We start from the raw sequence: 27,080 nt of genomic DNA, 5'->3' as shown, positions 1-27,080 counted from the left end.
CGGCTTAGCGCAACCTCCGCCTCCTGGGTTCAAGCCATTCTCCTGCCTCAGCCGCCTGAGTAGCTGGGATTACAGGTGCCCGCCAGCACGCCCAGCTAATTTTTTGTATTTTTAGTTTCACCATGTTGGCCAGGCTACTCTTGAACTCCTGACTTCAGGAGATCTACCTACCTTGGCCTCCCAAAGTGCTGGGATTACAGGCATGAGCCACTGCGTTGAGCCTTTTGTTTTTGTTTTTTTTTTGAGACGGAGTCTCACTCCATCACCCAGGCTGGAGTGCAGTGGTGTCATCTGGGCTCACTGCAACCTCCGCATTCCAGGTTCAAGTGATTCTCCTGAGTAGCTGGGATTACAGGCACGTACCACTACACCCAGCTAATGTTTATTTTTAGTAGAGATGGAGTTTCACCATATTGGCCAGGCTGGTCTCGAACTCCTGACCTCAAATGATCCACCTGCCTCGGCCTCCTAAAATGCTGGGATTACAGGCCTGAGCCACCATGCCCGGCCTATTTATTTATGTTTTGAGATGCAGTCTCATTCTGCTGCCCAGGCTGGAGTGCAGTGGTGCCATCTCAGGTCACTGCAACCTCCACCTCCCAGGTCAAGTGATTCTCACGCCTCAGCCTCCTGAGTAGCTGGTATTAGAGGTGCACGCCACCACACCCGACTAATGTTTGTGTTTTCAGTAGCAACGAGGTTTCACCATGTTGGCCAGGCTTGCCTCATACTCCTGACCTCAGGCGATCTGGCCCGCCTCAGCCTCCCAAAGTGCTGGGATTACAGGCATGAGCCACCGCGCCCGGCCCCACTTAGTTTTATTGGACAAACTTTTGCAGAGTGTTAACTCTATGCTAGGTGCTGTGTGAGCTAAAACTGGGACGGGCTGCCCATGATCACCGAGGAACAGGGACATGGACACATCTCAAGGAAGCAGAAGATGATGAAGTCAGTGTGAGAGGCAGCATGGCCCAGTGGTCAGCTGCGGGAACAAAGCCCCAGCCCAAGTCATGGGACAGACATTCCTGGGCAGCCACATGCCCACCTCGGGCAAGTCAGAGTCTCCAGATTCCTTCTCTTGACTCACTTACCTGATGACTGTGAATTTGATAAACTCAGCTGCCTCCAAGATCCTCCTCATGGAACTGATTTCCAGATAGCCGGGGGCCTTGAATACCACCCCTGGGGGCATGCCATCAATCACTACACAGCCAGGGTTGAATGTGATCTTCCTGTAGGGAACTTTCACAGGGAAATCCACGCCAATTGCTTCACCTGTGACGGGATGAGCAGCATAAAACCAGCTGAGTTTGGCTGGGCGCGGTGTCTCACACCTGTAATCCCAGCCCTTTGGGAGACTGAGGCGGGTGAATCACTTGAGGCCAGGAGTTCAAGACCAGCCTGGCTAACATGGTGAAACCCTGTCTCTACTAAAAATACAAAAATTAGCTGGGCGTGGTGGTGCATGCCTGTAATCCCAGCTACATGGGAGGGACCCAGGAGGCAGAAGTTGCAGTGAGCTGAGATCGCCCCACTGCACTCCAGCCTGGGAGACAGAGCAAGACCGTGCCTCAAAACAAAACAAAAGAAAACAACAAATTAAAAAAAAAAACAACACAAATAAAACTAGCTGAGTTTGTTCCTTACATTTCCTAAACCAGGATTCATCTTTAATGTCAGGATTTAGAAGCATCAAATGACAATACTTATGATCAGTCATTTTATTTTCCAGTGCTACTATGATGTGTGAATATAATTTTGAAAGTTTGGAATTAGCATGGGTAGTAGGCAAACTCAGTTTGTCCTTCCATTACACAGGGTTATCATGGCGCCTACCTGAAAGGTTTTATGTGAGGATTAAATGATCAAACACATGTTGAGCACAAAAAATAATACCTAAGGTAAGCACTCAGTAAAACAAAGATAGCTATTATTATTATTATTGTAATTAGTCAATGCTACCATGCAAAAGCTCTTCTGTAAAAAGACATATTGACTAATTTTTATCATAGCTCTTTCACAAAAAGATCAATTTCTTTCTTTTTTTTTTTTTTATTTGAGACAGGGTCTCGCTCTGTCGCCCAGGCTGGAGTGCAATAGCGCGATCTAAGCTCACTGCAACCTCTGCCTCCCAGTTACAAGCGATTCTCGTGCCTCAGCCTCCTGAGTAGCTGGGATTACAGGCATACACCACCACACCCGGCTAATTTTTTGTATTTTTAGTAGAGATGGGGTTTTGCCATGTTGGCCAGGCTGGACTTGAACTCCTGGCCTCAAGTGATCCATCCACCTTGGCCTCCCAAAGTGCTGGGATTAAAAGTGTGAACCACTGCGCCCAGCCAAGATCAATTTCTTATAAGATAAAGTTTTTTTTTTTCCTTTTGTAGACCTGGGGTGTCACTTTGCTGCCCAGGCTGGTCTCAAACTCCTGGGCTCAAGTGATTCTCTAGCCTTAGCCTCCTAAAGTGCTGGGATTACAGGTATGAGCCAATGCACCTGGCCAAGTATTCTTTTAAAAAGAAGTATTTTAGGTATATGAATTCTGGATATAAAAAGATATAAAAACTTACCAAATTTTCGGCTAAAGAGGTCATTAACTTGTTCTCTTAGCTGTTTAATCTTTTCAATGCTTGATAATCTTTCCTTCTCATTATCTAAAAATAATTAAACAAATAAACAAACCAAGGTTATTAATGTATTTTCTCCCAAGAAAGCTGTTGGGAGAAATGCCTGTTAGCACCCGAGAAAGTGCTTTACCTGGATTGTTATTCAGTTTACTTTTAGCAATAATTAAGCATCTTGGAAATTTGGAAATGGAAGCCATTGCAGACAATAGAGAATTTTCCAAATTATAACCCTATATAAACATACTACATACTACTTTTAAGGAATATTTTCAATATCATACAAGACAAGGATGTTTAGGGCCAGGCGCGGTGGCTCACGCCTGTAATCCCAGCACTTTGGGAGGCCGAGGCCTGTGGATCACGAGGTCAGGAGATCGAGACCATCCTGGCTAACACGGTGAAACCCCGTTTCTACTAAAAATACAAAAATTTAGCTGGGCATGGTGGCAGGCGCCTGTAGTCCCAGCTACTCGGGAGGCTGAGGCAGGAGAATGGCGTGAACACAGGAGGTGGAGCTTGCAGTAAGCCGAGATAGCGCCACTGCGCTCCAGCCTGGGTGACAGAGCGAGACTCTGTCTCAAAAAAAAAAAAAAAAAAAAAAAGACAAGGATGTTTACTTTCACCACCACTTTTCGGCCTTAAAATAGAAATCTTAGCCAATGAAATATGACAAGTAAAAGGAATAAGAGGTACTAGGATTAGAAGGTAAGGTATATTTTTATTTTCTTTCTTTTTTTTCTTTTCCTTTTTTGTTTTGTTTTGTTTTGAGGCTGAGTTTTGCTCTTGTCACCCAGGCTGGAGTACAATGGTACAATCTTGGCTCACTGCAAACTCCTGGGTTCAAGCAATTCACTGCACCCCTCCTGGGTTCAAGCAATTCTCCTGCCTCAGCCTCCCAAGTAGCTGGGATTTACAGGCACCTGCCACCACACCCAGCTGATTTTTGTATTTTTAGTAAAGATGGGGTTTCACCATGTTGGCCAGGCTGGTCTCGAACTCCTGACCTCAGGTGATCCACCTGCCTCAGCCTCCCAAAGTGCTGGGATTACAGGTGTGAGCCACCACACCCGGTCTGTTTTTCTTTTCTTTTTGTTTTTTAGAGACAGAGTCTCACTGTGCTGTGCAGGCTGGTCTCAAACTCCTGGGCTCAAGTGATCCTCCTGCCTCAGCTTCCCAAAGTGCTGAGATTACAGGCACATGCCACCATGCCTGGTCCTTTTTTTTTGTTTTTATTTTTTAGATATTTTTCAACACTTTAAAACTTTATTTACTTTTGAATAACTAAAGCAATCACATGGCTCAAAATTCAAGAGGAGTAATATACAGAAACATCTCAAACGTCTCTCCTATCCCTATCTCAGCAGTCAGTTTCCTTCCCTGGAGGAACTATGTAATTAGATTCTCTTGTATCTTTCCAGATATATTTTACATACACATATTCAGAAAAGAAGATTATTATTATTATTATTATTATTTATTTTTTTGAGACAGAGTCTCGCTCTGTCGCCCAGGCTGGAGTGCAGTGGTGTGATCTCCGCTCACTGCAAGCTCCGCCTCCCAGGTTCACGCCATTCTTCAGCCTCAGCCTCCCGAGTAGCTGGGACTACAGGTGCTCGCCACCACGCCCGGCTAATTTTTTTGTATTTTTAGTAGAGACAGGGTTTCACCGTGTTATCCAGGATGGTCTCGATCTCCTGACCTCGTGATCTGCCCATCTTAGCCTCCTAAAGTGCTGGGATTACAGGCGTAAGCCACCGTGCCCGGCCAGAAGATTATTAATGATGAGCAACAAAACATTTCACCTCTGTGGCCAATTCCAATTCAACCATAGCTGGTGCTCCGTGCTGCCTGCTCTGAGATGCATTTTCCAGGTAATGCCTGGGCTTGGCCAGGAGAAGCAAAATATCCGATTAATAATGTCTGATATGAGCAAGATGCTTGTTGTGTAGCAACTTGCAGAATATTTTATATTCCTGAAATGTCATTTCTTAGCTATCAGAGTGAACTAAGTGAAAAATGACAGGTCCAAGAGACCACCCTATGTCAAAAAATAATTAAGACAAAAGGAAAAATGTAACATTAGTCCATACCTGGAACAGTCACTTGAACGATGTTAAGATCTTCAACACCTGCTGCAGAATTTGTAACACTGGATGAATTTGTGTTTCCTTAAAACAGAAGTTGAAGTTTAGAATTTACCAAGAATAAGACCAATTCTCCTTTAAATATGTCTAAGTGCTGCTTTGATCAGAAGCCCAGACTGATTTTTTTTTCTTTTTTTTTTTTGAGACAGGTTCTTACTCTGCCATTCAGGCTGGAGTGCAGTGGTGTGATCCTAGCTCACTGCATCCTCGACCTCCCACGGTCAAATGATCCTCCCACCTCAACCTTGTGAGTAGCTGGGACCACAGACATGCACCATCATGCCTGGCTAATTTTTTTTTTTTTTTTTTTTTTGAGACTGAGTCTATCGCCCAGGCTGGAGTGCAGTGGTGCGATCTCGGCTCACTGCAACCTTTGCCTCCCAGGTTCAAGTGATTCTCGTGCCTCAGCCTCCTGAGTAGCTGGGACTACAGACACCCACCACCATGCCCAGCTAACAATTGTATTTTTTTTTTTAGTAGAGACGGAGTTTCACCATGTTGGTCATGCTGGTTGAGAACTCCTGACCTCAAGTGATTCACCTGCCTGGGCCTCCCAAAGTGCTGGGATTACAGGCGTGAGCCACCACGCCCGGCTCTAATTTTTGTATTTTTAGTAGAGACAGAGTTTCGCCATGTTGGCCAGGCTGGTCTTGAACTCCTGGCCTCAAAGGATTCACCCACCTGGGTCTCCCAAAGTGCTGGGATTACAGGTGTGAGCCACCCACCACGCCAGCCTTAAATCACACTTTCAACTTCACTTCCTTTAGATACTTGCACTTCAACTGAGTTCACCGGCTGCAGGCCTGAGGAGTTACCTTTGATATTTATCTGTCCACTCCAGTAGCAAAGGGGCTATGTCTGAGTGAATCGTCCTTTTCTTTCCATTCTCCCCCCTTATGTACCCTCGACCCTTCATTCTTTCCTCATGTGAACACAGCACAGTTGAGGCCCAGTTGTGGGTCAGTGCTAACGTGCAAGACTTAAAAAAATTTTTTTTAATTTTTATTTTTAGAGATGGAGTCTTGCTCTGTTGACCATGCTGGAGTGCAGGGGCATAATCACAGCTCATTGCAGCCTCAAAATCCTGGGCTCAAGCGATCCTCCCACCTCAGCCTCCCAAGTAGCTGAGACTACAGATGCATGCCACCATGCATGGCTGATATTTTTGTTAGTTTGTTTCGAGGCAGGATCTCACTCCCATCACCCAGGCTGGAGTATTGTGGCACAATTACGGCTCACTGCAGCCTCGACTTCCCTGGGCTCAGGTGATTGGCCCACCTCAGTCTCCCGAATAGCTGGGACTACAGGTGTGTGCCACCATGCCCTGCTAACTTTTTGTATTTTTAGTAGAGACAGGGTTTCACTATGCCCAGTTTGGTCTCAAACACCTGGGATCAAGTGATCTGCCCACCTCAGCCTCCCAAAATGCTGGGATTACAGGCGTGAACCACCATGCCTTGCCTAACTTTTTCTTAATGTTTACTTTTTGCAGAGATAGTCTCACTATGTTGCCCAGTCTGATCTAGAACTCCAGGGTTCAAATGATCCTCTTGCCTTGGCCTCACAAAGTGCTGGGAATACAAGCATGCACCATCATGCCTAGTTATTATTTTTCTTTTCTTTCTAATTTTTTTTTGCACAGCTAATTATGTTGTCTACAACACCCCAAAGCATTGGGCCCTAATGGGAATGGCTGCTCTGTTATATATACACATTATACTACATTAGAGATTTCAATCTCTTCCCCACAATTTTTTTTTTTTTAGATGGAATCTCGCTCTGTCACCCAGGCTGGAGTACAGTGGTGAGATCTCAGCTCACTGCAACCTCCGCCTCTCAGGTTCAAGCGATCCTCCTGTCTCAGCCTCCCAAGTAGCTGGAAATACAGACATGCACCACCACACCTGGCTAATTTTGTATTTTTAGTGGAGACAGGGTTTCACCATGTTGCCCAGGCTGGTCTCAAACTCCTGGGCTCAAGCAATACACCTGCCTTGGCCTCCCAAGGTGCTGGGATTACAGGCTTGAGCCACTGAGCTCTGCCATCCTCCCTGCAATTAATCCTGTTAGAAAGAATGAAAACCATACTTGGCAATGGGGCTTTGGGCAACTAACCTTCGATTTTCACCTCGGCTTCAGGGTCCTCATTTGGTTCTTCTGAAGGGACCAGCGGAGTGGAATCTTGAAAAAAAAATGTCTAAAATGACATTCATTATTAAGTATTCTCCTCATATTCCAATATATTACTGCTCCTATACCAAAAAAGTAGATTATCCTGGCATTTTAAATATATTTCATATATAAATAATATAAACATAATTTTAATTTTATAAGCAATAATAATAGGATAATAAACAGTAACTGGGCCGGGCACGGTGGCTCGCACCTGTAATCCCAGCACTTTTGGGAGGCCAAGGTGGGCGGATCACTTGAGGTCAGGAGTTGAAGACCAGCCTGGGCAACATGGTGAAACCCCAACTCTATTAAAAATACAAAAATTATCCAGGCGTGGTGGCGCACGCCTGTAATCCCAGCTACTCAGGAGGCTGAGGAGGGAGAATTGCTTCAGCCCAGGAGGTGGAGGCTGCAGTGAGCCAAGGTCGCGACACACTGCACTCCAGCCTGGGTGACAGGGTGAGATTCTGTCTCAAAAAAAAAAAAAAAAAAAAACAGAATCATTTTGGTAGTCCATGTGTCACTATCTCTCTAAGGCAGATATACAACTAAAAGTAAGATCACATTGCCTGTAAATGGCAAAGATGTCCCACGCCTCTAGGTTTGGAAAGGAAATCTTTATTATTATTATTATTATTATTATTATCATCATTATTGAGACAGTCTCACTCTGTCACCCAGGCTGGAGTGGAATGGTGCGATTTCGGCTCACTACAGCCTCCGCCTCCTAGTTTCAAACAATCCTCGTGCCTCAGCCTCCAGAGTAGCTGGGATTACAGGTGCCTGCCACCACGCCTGGCTAATTTTTGTATTTTTAGTAGAGACAGGGTCTCACCATGTTGGCCGGGCTGGTCTTGAACTCCTGACCTCAGGTGATCTGCCCACCTCAGCCTCCCAAAGTGCTGAGATTACAGGCATAAGCCACCATGCCTGGCCCTTTTTTAAAATTATTAATTTTATCTTGGACATACACAAACCACCGTAGGAATTTAGGCTTTATTCATATGATGCTCAAGATTTATATATGAATGGAGGGAAGTATTATCAAATTTTACTTCTAATGCAAGAATTTCCTAAAATACTATTTGACTCTGTCCAAAAGAATTATGTCATGCCATCCAAAAGACAAAGCAAGAAACAGCACCACTGCAAAGTTAACTTCCATATTCGGGTGCTTTAAGTAGAATCACTCACAGATCAGAAGCACAAGAAGTGATAGAGCCCTTCATGTTATATCTTAGGGCAAGAGCTCAACTATTCATAGTTTTCTGAGAAGACAGGCATGCCAGAAAGTCACCTTCCTTATTTTCCAACTTACAAGTATAAAAGAGTATGTTCTCTGTAAAATACTATAAACTTTCAGCTGGGCATGGTGGCTCACGCCTGTAATCCCAGCACTATGGGAGGCAGAGGCGGACGGATCACTTGAGGTCAGGAGTTCGAGACCAGCCTGGACAACATGGTGAAATCCCGTCTCTACTAAAAATACAAAAATTAGCCGGGCGTGGTGGCGCACGCCTGTAATCGCAGCTACTCAGGAGGCTGAGGCACATGAATCGCTTGAACCCAGGAGGCAGAGGTTGTAGTGAGCCGAGATTGCACCACTGCACTCCAGCCTGGGTGACAGAGCGAGACTCTGTCTCAAAAAAGAAAAAAAAGTATGTTCTTTGTAAAATACTATAAACTTCTATAAAATTTTCTTAAAAGAGAGAGAAAAAATGCTGCATTTTTCTAACCTTCCATTGGTAATTCCATTTCTATTACTTCATTGCTTGTGGAAGAAGGGTGGCTTCCTGAAAGAAAAATAAATAATATATAACAAAGGAGAAATACAAAAATGTAAAAAAGAATCACTGAATACAATGCAAACAAGTCAATACCCACACAGGAATACACCTGAAATACTTCTACCCCTTGAAATAAAACTGGCTGCGCGCGGTGGCTCACGCCTGTAATCTCAGCACTCTGGGAGGTGGAGGTGGGCAGATCACCTGAGGTCAGGAGTTCGAGACCAGCCTGGCCAACATGGTGAGACCCCTTCTCTACAAAAAAATACAAAAATCAACCGGGTGTGGTGGCACACGCCTGTAATCTCAGCTATTCTTGAGGCTGAGCCAGGAGAATCACTTGAACCTGGGAGGTGAAGGTTGCAGTGAGCCATGATCACACCACTGCATTCCAGCCTGGGCGACAGAGCGAGACTCTGTCTAAAAACAAACAAACAAACAAAAAAACATAAACCAATTAATTTCTCTGAGTTTCTCACATTCTGGATTTTACTGACTACATCCTTGTGGTGATGTTTTCATATGTGCCTGTATTCCATGCATCTCCTAAAAACTGCTGGTTAGATCTAAAGGCTGGATCAGACTTAGGTCTGATTGTTTTGTTTTGTTTTGTTGTTGTTTTGAGACAGAGTCTCACTCCAGCACCCAGGCTGGAGTGCAGTGGTGTGATCACAGCTCACTGCAGCCTTGACCTCCCAAACTCAAGCGATCTTCCCACCTCAGCCTTCCAAGTAGCTGGGGCTACAGGTGTGTGCCACCATGCCCGGCTACTTTTTGTATTTTTTGTAGAGACGGGGTCTCACCATGTTGCCCAGGCTGGTTTTGAACTCCTGGGCTCAAGTGATACACCTGCCTTGGCCTCCCAAAGTGCTGGGATTACAGGTATGAGACACTACACCTGGCCAGGTTTGATTTTTTTTTTTTTTTGGAAGAATCCTTGACAAAGTGGTGTGGTGTACTTCCTACTGGATACCGTCAGGAGACCAGTGACCAGTCAGTTCAGGAACTGTCAGTCAGGTCTGTCCATGATAAAGTCCCCATCAGACTTTTATAAAATGGTTTTAATGACCACTGACAATTATTGCCAAGATGCACTGCTTCATTAGGTGGTGCAAAATCATGACAGTCGTGACAATTTATGACTTCTTTTTAAAAGCCTTATGGGTCAGGTGTGGCGGCTCATGCCTGTAATCCCAGCATTTTGGGGGGCCAAGGTGAGTGGATCACCTGAGGTCAGGAGTTCGAGACCAGCCTGGCCAACATGGCGAAACCCCGTCTCTACTAATAATACAAAAAATTAGCCAGGCATGGTGGCACACGCCTGTAATCCCAGCTCCTTGGGAGGCTGAGGCACAAGAATCATTTGAACCCAGGAGGCAGAATTTGCAGTAAGTGGAAATAGTGCCACTGAACTCCAGCTTGGGCAACAGAGTGAGATTCTGTCTCAAAAAAAAAAAAAAAAAAGAGTATGTGGATTTAGCCCAGGCATGGTGGCTCACGCCTATAATCTCAGCACTTCTGGAGGCCAAGGCTGGAGGACTACTTAAGCCTAGGAGTTAGAGACCAGCTTGGGCAACAAGGTGAGACCTCATCTCTGTAAAAAAACAAACAAAAGAGTACATGGATTTAGGCTAAATAGAATCTATTTTATAATGTAGGATTATTTACTCTAAATGGCAGCATGCTAGATCCTAGGTAAACACACATGGGTGCTCGCCAGTTTTTCAGACAGGTAGTAATTAAAATCTTCCATCCCAAATAACTTTTGGGGAAGAAAATTATTATCAAACAGTATTACCTTGCATATTATATTGATAGTAATTAGGATCTTCTGATTCTTTCTTGACTGAGACAGCTTCTGCTTTCAGTGAAATGCCTTGGAATGTAATGGAAATTATAAAATTGTATGTTAGGTTAAGTTTGCCAACAAAGAAATACGACTAGCTAATATAAGTTGATTAATACAGCAATGTTACAATCAGCAAAAGAACTTGTAGCTCACTCACTATGAACAAATTTGACCTCTTGATACAAAAATAGAAATACTATAAATTAAAATAATATACATATAGAAAACATACATTTGTGTATTTATGTATGTTTATATAAAAATAATATCAATTGTAAAATCAATAGAAAAGGAAAGAAGGAAGGAGGGGACCGGGCACGGTGACTCACGCCTCCAATACCAGTACTTTGGGAGGCTGAGGCGGGCAGATCACTTGAGGTCAGGAGTTTGAGACCAACCTGGCTAACATGGTGAAACCCTGTCTCTACTAAAACTACAAAAATTAGCTGGGAGTGGTGGCGGACGCCTGTAGCCAGCCACATGGGAGGCTGAGGCAGGAGAATTGCTTGAACCTAGGAGGTGGAGGTTGCAGTGAGCTGAGATCGAGCCACTGCACTCCAGCTGGTTGACAAAGCGAGACTCCATCTCAAAAAAAAAAAAAAAAAGGAAGGAAGTTGAGGAGGATGAAGGAAGGCATCGTGAAGGCGGGAGAGCTTAGTTCTGGTTCTAGTCCTAGTTTTGGGAGATTTTCCCCTTCAGGGTGGCTGAATATCCACGTGCATTTACATGAAATGCTGTGAAGATTCTTCTGTCATGAAGCCTGAACTGACATATATAATCTTTTTTATTTTATTATTATTATTTTTTTGAGACAGAGTCTCACTCTGTTGCCCAGGCTGGAGTGCAGTGGCATGATCTCGGCTCACTGCAACATCCACCTCCCAGGTTCAAGCGACCCTCCTGCCTCAGCCTCCCAAGTGGCCCACGCCACCATGCCTGGCTACTTTTTGTATTTTCAGTAAAGACGGGGTTTCACCATGTTGGCCGGGCTGGTCTCAAACTCCTGACCTCAGGTGATCCACCCACCCACCTTGGTCTCTCAAAGTGCTGGGATTACAGGCATAAGCCACCGTGCCCGGCTAGGCACTTATAATCTTAACTTACTCACTATAATGGAATGGATTTCAAAACCTGGAGAAGCCACATCAGTACAACCTAACGCCTTTATCAGAGAAGGGTGCGGTTGGCTGCAAAAATTAGCTCAAGACCTCTCCCATCCCAGGATGTACATCCCTTTGCAATGTGACTCTCCCATGCTTCTTTTCTAGAAGTAAAGTCTGTTTCTCTGCCATTTTGTTATTATTTTTTGAGACAGAGTCTTGCTCTGTTGCCCAGTGGAGTGCAGTGGCATGATCATGGCTCACTGCAACCTCTGTCTCCTGGGCTCAAGCGATCCTCCTGTCTCAGCCTCCTGAGTAGCTGACTATAGGCATGCATCACCATGCCTGCCTAATTTTTGTATTTTTTGTAGACATGAGGTTTCACCATGTTACTCAGGCTGGTCTCGAACTCCTGGACTCAAGCAATTTGCCTGCCTTGGCCTCCCAAAATGTTGGGATTACAGCTGTAAACCACGGCGCCAGGCCATTCTCTGCCCTTTAAATCTGGCCCTGGCTGTGTGACTTGCTTTGGTCAATGGGACATCAGCAGATGGGATGCAAAGAGAGGCTTGAGAAGAGCTTGATCATCTGTGCCTGCTGCTTCTAGAACCTCATCACCATGGGAGCCAGCCTAGGGTGCCTCCAAAGGGTATGAGGCCATGAGGAGAGAGACCCTGATGTCCCAGCCGGGGCCTCAGACACACAGCCATCCGGCCCTTGCTGAGCCAGTCCAGCCAACACACAGAAATGTAGGAAAGACTAAATATTCCATTCCATTCCATTGGAGCCCTTCCCCTTCTCTTTCCAGCCCAGGGTGGAGTGCAATGGCATGATCTTGGCTCACTGCAGCCTCCACCTCCCAGGTTCAAGTGATTCTCCTGCCTCAGCCTCCCAAGTAGCTGGGACTACAGATGCGCACCACTACGCCTGGCTAATTTTTGTATGTTTAGTGGAGACAAGGTTTCACCACGTTGGCCAGGCTGGTCTCCAACTCCTGACCTCAGGTGATCCGCCTGCCTTGGCCTCCCAAAGTGCTGGGATTGCAGGCATGAGCCACCACACCCAGCCTCATTTCAGGGGTACTTTTAAATACAGCAATAGATGACTGATACTAAAATGTACATGTAATTTAACCATGAATGTTTGTGATAGCAAAACAAAAAAACTGTGGCATAGCTTGGGGTTCATTGTTTAACATAATTTATAAGTTCTGAGGGGTCGTCTGAAAACCTTTAACAGCTCTGTTGGTATAAGGATAGTGAAGCTAAACATTTAAAAATCTGATTTTCAGCTGGGGACAGTGGCTCAGACCTGTAATCCCAGCACTTTGGGAGGCTAAGGTGGGCAGATCATTTAAGGTCAGGAGTTCGAGACTAGCCTGAACAACAGGGTGAAACCCCGTCTCTATTAAAAATATAAAAACCAGCCAGGCGTGGTGGTGGGCACCTGTAATCCCAGCTACTCGGAAGGCTGAAGCAGGAGAATCGCTTGAACCCGGGGGGTGGAAGTTGCAGTGAGCTGAGATCACACCACTGTACTCCAGTCTGGGCGACAGCGAGACTCTGTCTCAAGAAAAGAAAAAAAATTGGCCTGGTGCGGTGGCTCATGTCTGTAATCCTAGCACATTGGGAGGCCGAGGAGGGTGGATTGCCTGAGTTCAGGAGTTTGAGACCAGCCTGGGCAACACGGTGAAACCCCGTCTCTACTAAAATACAAAAAAATTAGCCAGGTGTGACGGCGTGCACCTATGATTCCAGCTACTCAGGAGGCTGAGACAGGAGAATCACTTGAACCTGGGAGGCAGAGGTTGCAGTGAGCTGAGATCGTGCCACTGCACTCCAGCCTGGCAAGACAAGAAAGAAAGGAAGGAAGGAAGGAAGGAAGGAAGGAGAGAAAGAAAGAAAGAAGGAAAGAAAGAAAGAAGGAAAGAAAGAAAGAAAGAAAGAAAGAAAGAAAGAAAGAAAGAAAGAAAGAAAAAGAAAATAAATTAAAACCAGGGAGATGGTTTGTTTTTGTAGCAAATGCTACACACATATCACAAGAAATAAGGACCAATTGAGGACCAGCTCTCAGGAGCCTGCTGGCAGCTGGTAGCAATCCATATCGCTTTATAAAGTCTACAGTAGGAAGTTTTGTGAATAAGGAAGCATATTTTTGTTCAAATGAAACCAAATCTCCAACAAAGGCACGTGAGAATCACAGATCTAGCCCAACAGCTGGTGAGGAAGGAAACTCGGCCCCTGGGGACACTGATCACTTCTCACTCTCACCCCCTTCATCTTCCCAGGTTCTTTCTTTTTTCTTTTTTTCTTTTCTTTTTGAGACAGAGTCTTGCTCTGTCACCCAGGCTGGAGTGCAGTGGTGCCATCTTGGCTCACTGCAACCTCCGCCTCCTGGGTTCAAGCAACTGTCCTGCCTCAGCCTCCTGAGTAGCTGGGATTACAGGCATGCACCACCACGCCCAGCTCATTTTTGTATTTTCAGTAGACATGGGGTTTCACCATGTTGGCCAGGCTGGTCTCGAACTCCTGACTTCAGGTGATCCGCCCACCTTGGCCTCCCAAATTGCTGAGATTATGGGCGTGAGCCACCGTGCCTGGCCTCATCTTCCCAGTTTGTATGTGGAGCCTGTGGCTTGGGGTATTCTTTTAATTCTCTGTGACCAGGTAAGACACAGGCAGAATATATCTGAGCTCTGAAAACATCCAAGGCTAATATTGAGTGGGCAAGAGTTTGAGGCCTGTCACGTCAGAAACCAGACCAAGATTCCACAGCTGACCTGTGCTCACAGCTGAATTGTGCTGAGCTGAAATACTGCGCCCGTTTCTTTCCATTCAACTTGTCTTGGTTTGACCTAGAACCACACTGCACAGGAGAAGCACCATTTTTTGTTCAGACTCTCATCTGAAGCTGGAGCTTCTACTAAGCACTTGTTTGCAGGGGAGTGGAAGGGGACATGTGCACCCACAGTTGTGGCGAAAAGATCCTTGGGTGTGACAAAGGAGGAGGCGGGCCAAGGAGACCCATCCACTGTGTCCCTGGACCCTCCCAAGGAATCCCAGGAACTGCGAAGCATAAACCACATCTTCACTGTCTTAGAGACGCTGCTGTCCTTCCTTCATTTTACTCATGCTAAAGGCTCTATTTTTCTTTTTTCTAGAACTTTCTTTCTTTCCTTTTTTCTGAGATGGAGTTTCACTCTGTCAACCAGGCTGGAGTGCAATGGTGCAGTCTCGGCTCACAGCAAACTCTGCCTCCTGGGTTCAAGCGATTCTCCTGTCTCAGCCTCCCAAGTAGCTGGGATTACAGGCGTGCGTGGTGGCGCCTAATTTTTGTATTTTTAGTAAAGACGGGGTTTCACCATGTTGGCTAGACTGGTCTCAAACTCCTGACCTCAGGTGATCTGCCTGCCTCCGCTTCCCAAAGTGCTGGGATTACAGGCGTGAGCCACTAGACCCAGCCAGATCTTTGTTTCTTAACACAGAATATTGTTTTTCTTTTGGATTATGATTATTATTTTTTGAAGCCAGGGTCTCGCTCTGTCACCCAGGCTGGAGTGCAGTGGTGCAATCATGGCTCGCTCCAGCCTTTATCTCCTGGGCCCAAGTGATCCTCCAACCTCAGCCTCCCAAGTAGCTGGGATTATAAGTGCATGCTACGATGTCTGGCTAATTTTTTATTTATAAATATTTTTTGTAGAGACAGGGTCTCGCTTTGTTGCCCAGGCTGGTCTCAAATTCCTGGACTCAGGCGATCCTCCTGCTTCAGCCTCCCAAAGTGCTGAGATTACAGGCGTGAACCTTTCAACTTTTAATGCTTTCAGTATTTTCCCATCCCTTGATTGAACATTTGGGTTTTAAATTATTTTTGTTGTTGTTGTTTCTTTTTGAGACAGAGTCTTGCTCTGTCACCCAGGCTAGAATGCAGGGGTGTGATCTCGGCTCACTGCAACCTCTGCCTCCTGGGTTCAAGCTGGGATTACAGGCGCCTGCCATGATGCCCAACTAATTTTTTGTATTTTTAGTAGAGACAGTGTTTCACCATGTTGGCCAGGCTGGTCTCAAACTCCTGACCTCAAGTGATCTGCCCACCTTGGCCTCCCAAATTGCTGGGATTACAGGTGTGAACCACTACACCCGGCCTAAGCTTTTTTTTTTTTTTAATCTTAACCTGTTAACATTTTTCCTCTAATTAATGCTGGTTTTCTTTTATTGAGGAGTGAGGAGAAGCAAGAATGGGGTCAATCCCATTGAAGAGGGATTTTTTTTCCAGTATACACTGTCATAGTAATGTACCTATATTGTAAAACATTTAGAAATGACAGAAAAGTCCAAAAAAGCAGTAGTATATGTCCAAAAATGAAAACACTGCTCTATTTGTGAGTCAAGTAATAATTCCAAATTTATATTCAAAATGTTTTACTCATTTCAAATTCAGGTTCTAATTCAACTATAAATAAAATAATATTCTGTCCAAAAGTATGTGTATTTAATAACATCTTAGTCCCCATTATGTACTGAATTAGAAGGCTCCCTCTCTCTTTTTTTTTTTTTTTTTTTTTTTTGAGACAACGTCTCTCTCTGTCACCCAGGCCGGAGTGCAGTGGTACCATTACAGCTCACTGCAGCCTCGACCTCCTGGGCTTAAGCGATCCTCCCACCTCAGCCTCCTGAGTAGCTAGGATCACAGGCATGCACCACCATTTTTTATATGTTTTGCAGAGATGAAGTCTCGCCATGTTGCCCAGGCTGGTCTTGAACTCCGGGGTTCAAGCAATTTGCCTGCCTCGGCCTCCCAAGGTGTTGGAGTTACAGTCGTGAGCCCCCACACCCTGCCAAGGCTTGTTTTCTAGATATTTGAGTAAAATAATGGTTCTTCTGCAAATGAGGCTCCACTGAGGTTAATTCACGCCCTGGTCTTTATTTATTTATTTGATAAAACAAAAGAAAGGTGTCAAATGATAACCTGCTAGATACTTGGTTCTTTTTTTTGTTTTTGTTTTTGTTTTTTTTTTTTGACACAGAATCTCACTCTGTAGCCCAAGGTGGAGTGCAGTGGTGCGATCTTGGCTCACTGCAACCTCCACCTCCCGGGCTCAAGCAATTCTCATGCCTCAGCCTCCCAAGTAGCTGGGACTACAGGCGCACACGACCATGCCCAGCTAATTTTTTGTATTTTAGTAGAGACAGGGTTTTACTACGTTGGCCAGGATGGTCTTGAACTCCTGAGCTCAGGCGATCTGTCCGCCTCAGCCTCCCAAAGTGCTGGGATTACAGGCGTGATCCACCGTGCCCAGCCTGGTTTGTTTTTTTGAGACAGGGTCTTGCTCTGTCACCCAGGCTGGAATGCAGTGGCACCATCTCAGCTCACTGCAGCCTCAGCCTCCCAGGTCCAAGCAATTCTCCTGCCTCAGCCTCCCTGGTAGCTGGGATTACAGGCACGCACAGCCACGCCTGGTTAATTTTTGTATTTTTAGGAGAGACGGGGTTTCACCATGTTGGCCAGGCTGGTCTTGAACTCCTGACCTCAAGTGATCCGCCTGCCTCGGCCTCCCAAATTGTTGGGATTACAGGCGTGAGCTACCACGCTTGGCCGATACTTGATTCTAAAAGCATCTTGGTACCCACCAGAATCTTCCATGGGTTCAGTTTTCACATTGATGGGGCCGCAGCTGCAAGGAGAAGGGAACCCTGGTCAGATGGGCAGGGTGAGGACCAGGCACAGCCGCCTGGACACGATGAGCTCAAATGCCCTGGATCTCCGCAGCACCAAATCCCTCTCCTCCCCTCAATCAAATGCAACAATGCCTCCATTTTAACATTAACGTCTTAATAAGTTGTTCCCAAATTAAACGTGTCTACTGAAAATAGTCTTCTAATTCCAAAGGTCCTTTTGGACAAAGAATAGGATAGAAAATAAGGAAGGGAAGAAGCACATTAACCCTTTACACTCCACTTAAATGCTGTAAGGAGGCCTTTCTGTCATCCTAAAACGAACACTGTGCATAGTTGTGGATTTTGGTTGCTGTGATTTATCTTTTACCTTTCACTTGGTGATACTATGGATCGCTCAGCATCTGTTACCATCCCAGGGCCACCTGTGGAGGAATGAAAAAACACACACCAGCCCCTTTTAGCACCTCGGAAAATGACTAACATCCAAAGGCATAGAAATTGACAGCAAATACACAGAAAACGGAACTCCCAGATCGAAGCCAACGTGGAAAAGTCATCGAGAGAGAAACTGACTCAAAGCAGCCCCTGTGTTCCGGGGCCATTTGTGTGAGCAGGATGGGGGTTACCGAGGAGTGTTTTGGGGCCAGAGCACGGTCGTGCGGCCGAGCCTCAGCTCACCAGCTGGGCTGCCTCCAGCAACTCACTAAACCTCCCTCTGCCTCCGCTTCCTTGTGAACACGGTGGTTGTGGGAGGATTCATGAATATACGCAAAATGACTAGAACAGTGCCTGCATGTTGTAAGCACTAAGTTAGAGCTGCTATGACACGAGCTCCCCCTTGATCTGTGGTTTCGCGGTCCTCGGTTTGCTCCCCAAGGTCAACCAAAGTCTGCAAAGAGTAAACGGAAAATTCCAGAAATAATTCAGAAGTTTGAAATCACACGTTGTTCTGAGCAGCGTGATGAAGTGTCGTGCTGTCCCGCCTGGGACGTGACTCATCCCTTTGTCCTGCAATCCACGCTGTCTACACTACTCTCCCACTAGTCACTGAGTAGCTGGCTTTGTTATCAGACTGACAGTCCTGGGAAGGCCAGGGTGCTTGTGCTCAAGTCACCTTTATTTGACTTCATAATAGCCCCAAAGTGCAAGAGTAGTAATGAGGGCATATTGTTATAATCATTTTATTTTATCTTTAGTTATTGCTGTTAATCTCCTACTTTGCTTGATTTATTGATTTATTTACTGAGATGGATCTTGCTCTGTTGCCTGGGCTGGAGTGCAGTGGCACGATTTCGGCTCACTGCAACGTCTGCCTCCCGGGTTTAAGCAATTCTCCCGCCTCAGCCTCCCAAGTAGCTGGGACTACAGGCCCGCACCACCACGCCCAGCTAATTTTTGTATTTTCAGTAGAGACAGGGTTTCACCATGTTGGCCAGGCTGGTCTCAAACTCCTAACCTCAGATCATCCACCTGCCTCGGCCTCCCAAAGTGTTGGGATTACAGGCGTGAGCCACCACGCCTGGCCTGTGCTTGATTTATAAATTAAACTTTCTCTTAGGTATGTATGGCTAGGGAAAAACATAGTATATGAAGCGTTCTGTATTACCCATGGGTCCAGGCATCCACTGGGGGTCTTGGAGCATATTCCCCGAGGATAAGGGGGGACCACTGTATTATTGTTTTTCTATGATGATGATACAAGTCAGTTGGGACAACAATCCATGGCCACCTGCCACCCTGCCCCTCTCATTTGTCCTTTAATGTGAGTTAGAGGATGACAGGAACTCACCATCCCTCCTGAAACAGACTTTCCACTGTGTTTAGTCCCTGGCTAAGAAGAACTGAAGCATGTCATACACCCAGCAGGTGCCTTGTGAACTGTGCCACCCCCCACCCCTGCTGTCTCCTTACTCCACCTAGGCAGTCTCAGCAAGACATCTTCTTTTATTCTTCTTTATTTATTTATTTTTGAGGCACAGTCTCATTTTGTCACCCAGGCTGGAGGGCGGTGGCACAATCTTGGCTCACTGCAAACTCTACATCTTGGGTTCAAGCGATTCTCCTGCCTCAGCCTCCTGAGTAACTGGGATTACAGGCACCCGCCACCATGCCTGGCTAACTTTGGTATTTTTTAGTAGGGATGGGGTTTTCACCATGTTGACTAGGCTGGTCTCGAACTCCTGACCTCAAGTGATCTGCCCACCTCTGCCTCCCAAAGTGCTGGGATTACAGGTGTGAGCCACTGCGTCCGGCCAATTTTTTTTTTTAATAGCTACAAATGTATTTTTCTTTTTAAAAAAAAAATTCTTTATTTCTTCTAAAAAAAAAAGGTGGGGGATACATGTGCAGAACGTGCAGGTTTGTTTCCTAGGCACATGTGTGCCACGATGGCTTGCTGCACCTATTGGCCCGTCCTCTAAGTTCCCTCCCCTCACACAAATTCAAGTTTTGTTTTTTTTTTGAGACGGAGTCTTGCTCAGTCGCCCAGGCTGCAGTGCAGTGGCGCGATCTCCGCTCACTGCAAGCTCCACCTCCCGGGTTCATGCCATTCTCCTGCCTCAGACTCCCAAGTAGCTGGGACTACAGGCGCCCGCCACCACGCCCGGCTAATTTTTTTTTGTATTTTTAGTACAGACTGGGTTTCACCGTGTTAGCCAGGATGGTCGCGATCTCCTGACCTTGTGATCCACCTGCCTCAGCCTCCCAAAGTGCTGGGATTACAGGTGTGAGCCATCACGCCTGGCCCCCAATTCAAGTTTTAATGAAGAAGAAGTGGTTCAGCAGCTCAGAAGAGCCACCAAACCTGAGAAGCTGTCACTTACCCAGCTGACTCTCTGGTCCTAGGAAGGGTCTGCAAGAAAAGCAACACCGTTACCCAGCATGGACAAATGAAAAAAGCATGACACATCTGAACAGTCAGCTCTGAAACGCAGCAGGTGGGATGCATGAGTGAATTAAAATTAGGCTATCGGTTTCATCTTTAAATGAACTGAGGGGGCGGGGGTGCAGAGTGTGTCACCTATTTATGATGAATGAAATCCCTGCTTTGTTCTCCAAAATCCATTTCAGGGTTGCAAGGTCGTAATTCTCAGGGTGTTGAAAGGCAATGCCTTCCGGAAGCCCCTGCACTACCACAGCCGACTGGTCTCGCAGCATCTTCTCATAGGGAACAGGCACCATCACTGTCGTCCCTAAGGCTTTACCTACAAGAAGACGCAAACGTCTTTGGATGGTGTGAACCTAACGTTCTACCAGTTTTTTTTTTGTTTTGTAGAAACAGAGTCTCACTCTGCCACCCAGGCTGGAGTGCAATGGCAAGATCTCGGCTCGCTGCAACCTCCACCTCCTGGGTTCAAACAATTCTCCTGCCTCAGCCTCCCGAGTAGCTGGGACTACAGGCACACACCACCATGCCCAGCTAATTTCTTTTGTATTTTAGTAGAGATGAGGTTTCACCATGTTGCCCAGACTGGTCTCGAACGGCTGAGCTCAGGCGATCTACCCACCTTAGCCTGCCAAAGTGCTAGGATAACAGGCGTGAGCCACTGAGCCCAGCCTAGTTTTTTTTGTTTTTGTTTTTGTTTTTAATTAAGAGACAGGGTCTCGACTGGGCTCACTGCAACCTCTGCCTCCTGGGTTCAAGCAATTCTCCTGCCTCTGCCTCCTGAGTAGCTGGGATTACAGGCTCAAGCCACCATGCCCAGCGTATTTTTTTTTTAATTCCCATCTTCATGCCTATGGAAAGACATGGGTAGGTGGAGTGACAACTGAGGGGTGAGGGAGGTGACTGAGCCAACATTGACTGTCTTTAGCCATACACTGGCCTTGATGCGGGGCTCTCTAAAATGGGATCAAAGAAGAAAGAGTGATCAATACAGAAGTTTCCACAGAGCAGAAGATCCAAGATCCACATCATCTTCTATAAGAACACTTAATCTGGTAATTAAGAACTGGTGGGCCGGGCGCGGTGGCTCATGCCTGTAATCCCAGCACTTTGGGAGGCCAAGGTGGGCGGATCACGAGGTCAGGAGATCGAGACCATTCTGGCTAACACAATGAAACCCCGTCTCTACCAAAAAATACAAAAAATGTTAGCCGAGCGCGGTGGCGGGTGCCTGTAGTCCCAGCTACTTGGGAGACTGAGGCAGGAGAATGGCGGGAACCCGAGAGGCGGAGCTTGCAGTGAGCCGAGATTGAGCCACTGCACTCCAGCCCGGGCAACAGAGCGAGACTCTGCCTCAAAAAAAAAAAAAGAACTGGTGGCCAGGCACGGTGGCTCACACCTGTAATCTCAGCATTTTGGGAGGCCGAGGCAGCAGGAGGATCACCTGAGGTCAGGAGTTCGAGACCAACCTGGCCAACATGGCAAAACCCCATCTCTACTAAACATACAAAAATTAGCTGGGCAAGGTGGTGGGCACCTGTAATCCCAGCTACTTAGGAGGCTGGGGTGGGAGAATCGCTTGAACCCAGGAGGCAGAGTTTACAGTGAGCTGAGATTGTGCCAATGCACTTCAGCCTGGGTGTCAGAGCAAGACTCCTCTCAGAAGAAAAAAAAAGAAAAGAACTAGCTCCTCGCTTGATAAGCATATGGGTTTTGAAATGTTCAAACATTCTAAGTAGTCATGGCAATAAGACTGTCTGTGACACTGTCCTAGTCCTGGGTGAACCACTTAGAGAATTCATGCTTGGCTGGGCGCGGTGGTTCACGCCTATAATCCCAGCATTTTGGGAGGCCAAGGCAGGCGGATCACAAGGTGAGGAGTTTGAGACCAGCCTGGCCAACATGGTGAAACCCCATCTCTACTAAAAATACAAAAATTAGCCGGGTGTGGTGGTGGGCCCCTGTAATCCCAGCTACTTGGGAGGCTAAGGCAGGAGAATTGCTTGAACCCAGGAGGCGGAGGTTGCAGTGAGCCGAGATCGCACCACTGCACTCCAGCCTGGGTGGCAAAGCAAGACTCCATCTCAAAAAAAAAAAAAAAAAATAGAATTCATGCTTAAAGTGAACGTTACCGTAACAAAAGCAGAAATAGTCCTCCACTGCCTTCCTGAGTATTTCCGTTTCACCCGAGTGGACCTGCATCCCGTTCACAGGGCAGGGAGGTTTCACCTCACACAGTCCCTCTGCAACGCCTGCAAATGGATGATTGGCATTAGGTCAGTTTCTAAGCATTTGTGCTGTACACTTCCGTACTTTGTTTCTGGTATTGAAAGAAAAAAGGGGAAAAAAGTGAATAAATATAAAACAAGATCTTTTAAAGAAAAACAAGAAAAAATGGTATTTATGATAAACAGGCTAAAGAACTATAAAAAAATCAACATATAAAGAAATAGTAGTAGTTTAAGGAAATTATTATTTTTAGAGACAGGGTTTCACTCTGCTGCCCAGGCTGGAGTGCAGTGGGATGATCGAAGTTCCCGGCAGCCTCAAATTTCTGGGCTTAAGCGGTCCTCCCACCTCGGCCTCCAGGAGTGCCCCATCACACCTGGCTAACTTTTAAATTTTTTTTAGAGATGGGATCTCACTATGTTGCCCAGGCTGGCCTCTAACTCCTGGCCTCAAGTGATCCTCCCATCTCAGCCTCCCAAAGTGTTGGGATTACAGGTGTAAGGCACTGCACCCAGCCAGAAATTATCTTTATAACAGAAATTTGATTTGCTATACAGTTGAAAAGTGGCAATAATTGTATAGGAAGACTATACCCCTGAACCCATTCAAGACCAGCCCCAGAATCAATTGCTCCTCCAAAAGTTTTAAAACTGATTGTTTTCATCAGTCTAGTCAGAAGAGAGAAACCACATAGTAATTTGAACACAGAAAGGTTTTTTTTTTTTTTTTTGTATCAATGTAAGGGGCACAAGTATAGTTTTCTTTCTTTCTTCTTTTTTTTTTTTGAGACAGTCTCACTGTGTCACCCAGGCTGGAGTGCAGTGGCGTGTTCTGCACTCACTGCAAGCTCTGCCTCCCGGGTTCACGCCATTCTCCTGCCTCAGCCTCCTGAGTAGCTGGGACTACAGGTGCCTGCCACCACGCCCGGCTAATTTTTTTGTATTTTTTAGTAGAGATGGGGTTTCACCACGTTAGCCAGGATGGTCTCGATCTCCTGACCTCGTGATCCGCCCGCCTCGGCCTCCCAAAGTGCTGGGATTACAGGCGTGAGCCACCACACCCCGCCAAGTATAGTTTTCTTGCATGGATATACGGTGTTGTTGGTGAAGTCTGGGGTTTTAGTGTACTCATCACCCAAATAATGTACATTGTACCCATGAAGTAATTTATCATCCCTTACCCACCTCCTGCCTCCCACCCCTGAGTCTCCAGTGTCTGTTATTTCACACTCTATGACCATGTTTTTGTTTGTTTGTTTTGAGACAGAGTCTCACTCTGTCGCCTAGGCTGGAGTGCAGTGGCGCAATCTCAGCTCACAGTAATCTCTGCCTCCTGGGTTCAGGAGATTTTCGTGCCTCAGCCTCCCTAGTAACTGGGATTACAGGCACCCGCCACTACACCAGGCTCATTTTTGTATTTTTAGTAGAGACAGGGTTTCACCCTGTTGGCCAGGCTGGTCTCGAACTCCTGGCCTCAAGTGATCTGCCCACCTCGGCCTTCCAAAGTGCTGGGATTATAGGAATGAGCCACTGCACCTAGCCTCACATTCTATGTCCATGTGTACCTATTATTTAGCCCCTCTTGTAAGTTAGGACATGCCGCATTTGCCTTTTTACGTCAAATGATAAAGACAATAGCCCCCAATCCCATCCATGTTGCTGCAAAAGACATCATTTCATTCTTTTTTTTTTTTTTTTTTTTTTTGAGAGAGTCTTACTCTGTCGCCTAAGCTGGAGTGCAATGGCATGATCTCGGCTCACTGCAACCTCTGCCTCCCGGGTTCAAGCAATTCTTGTGCCTCAGCCACCCGAGTAGCTGGGATTACAGGCACGCACCACCACGCCCGGCTAACTTTTATATTTTTAGTAGAGACGAGGTTTCGCCATGTTGGCCAGGCTGGTCTAGAACTACTGATCTCAAGTGATCCATCGCCTCGGCCTCCCAAAGTGCTTGGATTATAGGCATGCGCTACCATGCCCGGCCATTTCATTCTTTTTTATGGCTGAATAGTATCCCATAGCGTACGTACCACATTTTCTTTGTCCCGTCATCTGGTGATGGATCTTAGCTTGATTTGCACATCTTTGCTATTGTGAATAGTGCTGTGATAAACGTTCAAGGCAGGTGTCTTTTTGATAGAATGATTTATTTTCCTTTGGGTAGATGCCAAGTAGTGGGCTTGCTGGATTGAATGGGGGTTTATGTTTAGTTCTTTGAGAAATCTCCATACTGTTTTCCATAGAGCTTGTACTAATTTACACCAACAGGTGAAGTTTCCTAGAAGAGTCATCAACTGGTAACATGGGATTAGCTGCTAGAGGGACTGAGGACTCTAAAGAGAACATAAGCAGCAAATTGCAAGAGCATCTGTGACTGCTGGGCTAAGGCAGGGGACCCAGGAGGGAGCAAATCCAGGAATGGGGTGGCTCCCCAGGGCCGAGATCCAGACCTCATTAAACAGGATTTGGTCACGGCCCACTGGATAGTGGGGAAGCCTGTGGGGGTGTCCATGTGGTGGCTGGCAAACAGGGGCCTGCTTTCTGGGGGTGCTGGTGGAAATCACTAGACAGTTACCCTGTGGGTGCCTGCAACACTTTCTGGGCGTTATAAGGAGGATGGCCTCTAGTGTGCTAGTGGAACTCTCTGGAAGCTACCTGGAGGGTGATGCCAAGAGAATTTGCTGGGAAGCCATGCTTTGGGGAACTGGTGGAACTCCCTAAGAAACTGCCTGTGGGTATGGTGCCACTGAAATTCACTGCGAAACCTCCTTCTGGAATTTTCTTTCTTCCTTTTTCCTTTCCCTTTTTTTTTTTTTTTTTTTTGTCTTGCTCTGTCACCCAGGCTGGAGTACAATGGCACGATCTTGGCTCACTGCAACCTCCACCTCCTGGGTTCAAGTGATTCTCCTGCCTCAGCCTCCCAAGTAGCTGGGATTACAGGTGCATGCCACCACGCCCAGCTAATTTTTGTATTTTTAGTACAGATGGGGTTTCGCCATGTTGGCCAGGCTGGTTTCAAACTCCTGGCCTCAGGTGATCCGCCAGCCTCAGCCTACCAGAGTGCTGGAATTACAGGTGTGAGCCACCACACCCAGCTGATATATATATATTTAAAATAATAATAAAAAAGAAAAAAGGCCAATGTAAAAATGTATATATATATATGTATTTTGTAGAGACAGGGTCTTGCCATGTTGCCCAGGCAGGTCTCAAATGCCTGGGCTCCAGCGATCCTCCCACCTCAGCCTCCCAAAGTGCTGGGATTACATATGTGAGCCACTGCACCCGGCCCCTTCTGGAATTTTCTGGGACTTTGATAAGACTTGCTGGGAAGCCAGCTGGAGTATTAGTGGAAGTGACTGGGAAGCTGTGTGTGGTGGGGGTGTCACTAAAACTCACTGGAATGAGTGCCACACTGGGTATCCCAAATGCTGTTGGTCATCACAGGCAGGTGAGAGCTCACTGCAACCTCCGCCTCCCGGGTTCAAGCGATTCTCCTGCCTCTCCCTCCCGAGTAGCTGGGATTACAGGCTCCTGCCACCACACACCTGGCTAATTTTTGTATTTTTAGTAGAGACGGGGTTTTCCCATGTTGACCAGGCTGGTCTCGAACTCCCAACCTCAAGTGATCTGCCCGCCTTGGCCTCCCAAAATGCTGGGATTACAGGCATGCCTGGCCCCAAGTGGAATTTATTCCTCAAATACAAGGATGGTTCAACATATTTAAATCAATCAATGTAACATACCACATTGACAGAATAAAGGATAAAAGCCACGTGATCATCTCAATTGCCGCAGAAAAAGCATTTGACAAGATTGAACATCCTTTCATGATAAAAGCACTCTACCAACTAGAAGTGGTAGGAAATGACCAATGTAATAAAGGCCATTTATAAAAAGTCCATGGCTAATATCACTCAGCAATGAAAGACTGATAGCTAAGATCAGAAATAGCAAAGATGGGCCAGGTGCGGTGGCTCACCCCTGTAATCCCAGCACTTTGGGAGGCGGAGGCAGGCAGATCACTTGAGGTCAGGAGTTTGAGACCATGCTGGCCAATGTGGTGAAACCCCACCTCTACTAAAAAAATACAAAAATTAGCCAGGTGTGGTGGCACGCACCTGTAATCCCAGTTATTCAGGAGGCTGAGGCACGAGAATCACTTGAACCTGGGATCTGGAGGTTGCAGTGAGCAGAGATCAAGCCAGTGCACTCCAGCCTGGGCAACAGAGCAAGACTCTATCTCAAAGAAAAAAAAAAAAAAGAAATGGCAAAGATGCCCTCTCTCCCCACTTCTGTTCAACACAGTTTTGGAAGTCCTAGCCAGAGCAATTAAATTAGGTAAGAAAAAAAAAGGCCTCCAAATTTGAAAGAAAGAAGTAAAATTATCTCTGTTCATAGATGATACATGATTTTGTATGTAGAAAATCCTAAAAATTCCACACAAAAATCTATTCTAACTCCAACATATTCAGCAAAGTTGCAGGATACTACATCAACACACCAAATCAACTGCATTTCTATACAGTAACAATGAACAATCTGCAAAGGAAATAAAACAATTCCATTTACAATAGCATCAAGAAGAATAAAATCCTTAGGGATAGACCT

General features: G+C 46.2%; 1 protein-coding gene across 23 annotated transcripts in view; it reads right to left on the bottom strand.

Moving 5' to 3' along the window:
* LOC743350 (general transcription factor II-I repeat domain-containing protein 2B) overlaps positions 1 to 27,080 on the bottom strand; it is a 62,818-nt gene that overhangs the window by 11,840 nt on the left and 23,898 nt on the right. For 6 of the 23 annotated variants that reach the window (XM_024357884.3, XM_054655762.2, XM_063814501.1 and 3 more), the window contains 11 exons: positions 22,374 to 22,493; positions 20,377 to 20,560; positions 20,180 to 20,208; positions 17,725 to 17,779; positions 17,310 to 17,353; positions 10,532 to 10,609; positions 8,683 to 8,739; positions 6,887 to 6,952; positions 4,718 to 4,795; positions 2,571 to 2,654; positions 1,092 to 1,275 (listed from right to left, as the gene is read on the bottom strand). In XM_024357884.3, coding sequence (XP_024213652.3) covers positions 1,092 to 1,275; positions 2,571 to 2,654; positions 4,718 to 4,795; positions 6,887 to 6,952; positions 8,683 to 8,739; positions 10,532 to 10,609; positions 17,310 to 17,353; positions 17,725 to 17,779; positions 20,180 to 20,208; positions 20,377 to 20,560; positions 22,374 to 22,493 — 979 coding nt within the window. Of the gene's footprint in view, positions 1 to 1,091; positions 1,276 to 2,570; positions 2,655 to 4,717; positions 4,796 to 6,886; positions 6,953 to 8,682; positions 8,740 to 10,531; positions 10,610 to 17,309; positions 17,354 to 17,724; positions 17,958 to 20,179; positions 20,209 to 20,376; positions 20,561 to 22,373; positions 22,494 to 27,080 lie in introns of those variants that run through there. The other 17 variants (XR_008536408.2, XR_010158523.1, XM_063814504.1 and 14 more) reach the window with 7 other exon arrangements.

The sequence above is a fragment of the Pan troglodytes genome, chromosome 6, assembly GCF_028858775.2.
Source record: "Pan troglodytes isolate AG18354 chromosome 6, NHGRI_mPanTro3-v2.0_pri, whole genome shotgun sequence".
Lineage (NCBI taxonomy): Eukaryota > Metazoa > Chordata > Mammalia > Primates > Hominidae > Pan > Pan troglodytes.
Note: the sequence above shows the minus strand (reverse complement) of the source record. Positions and strands in the feature narration are given on the sequence as shown.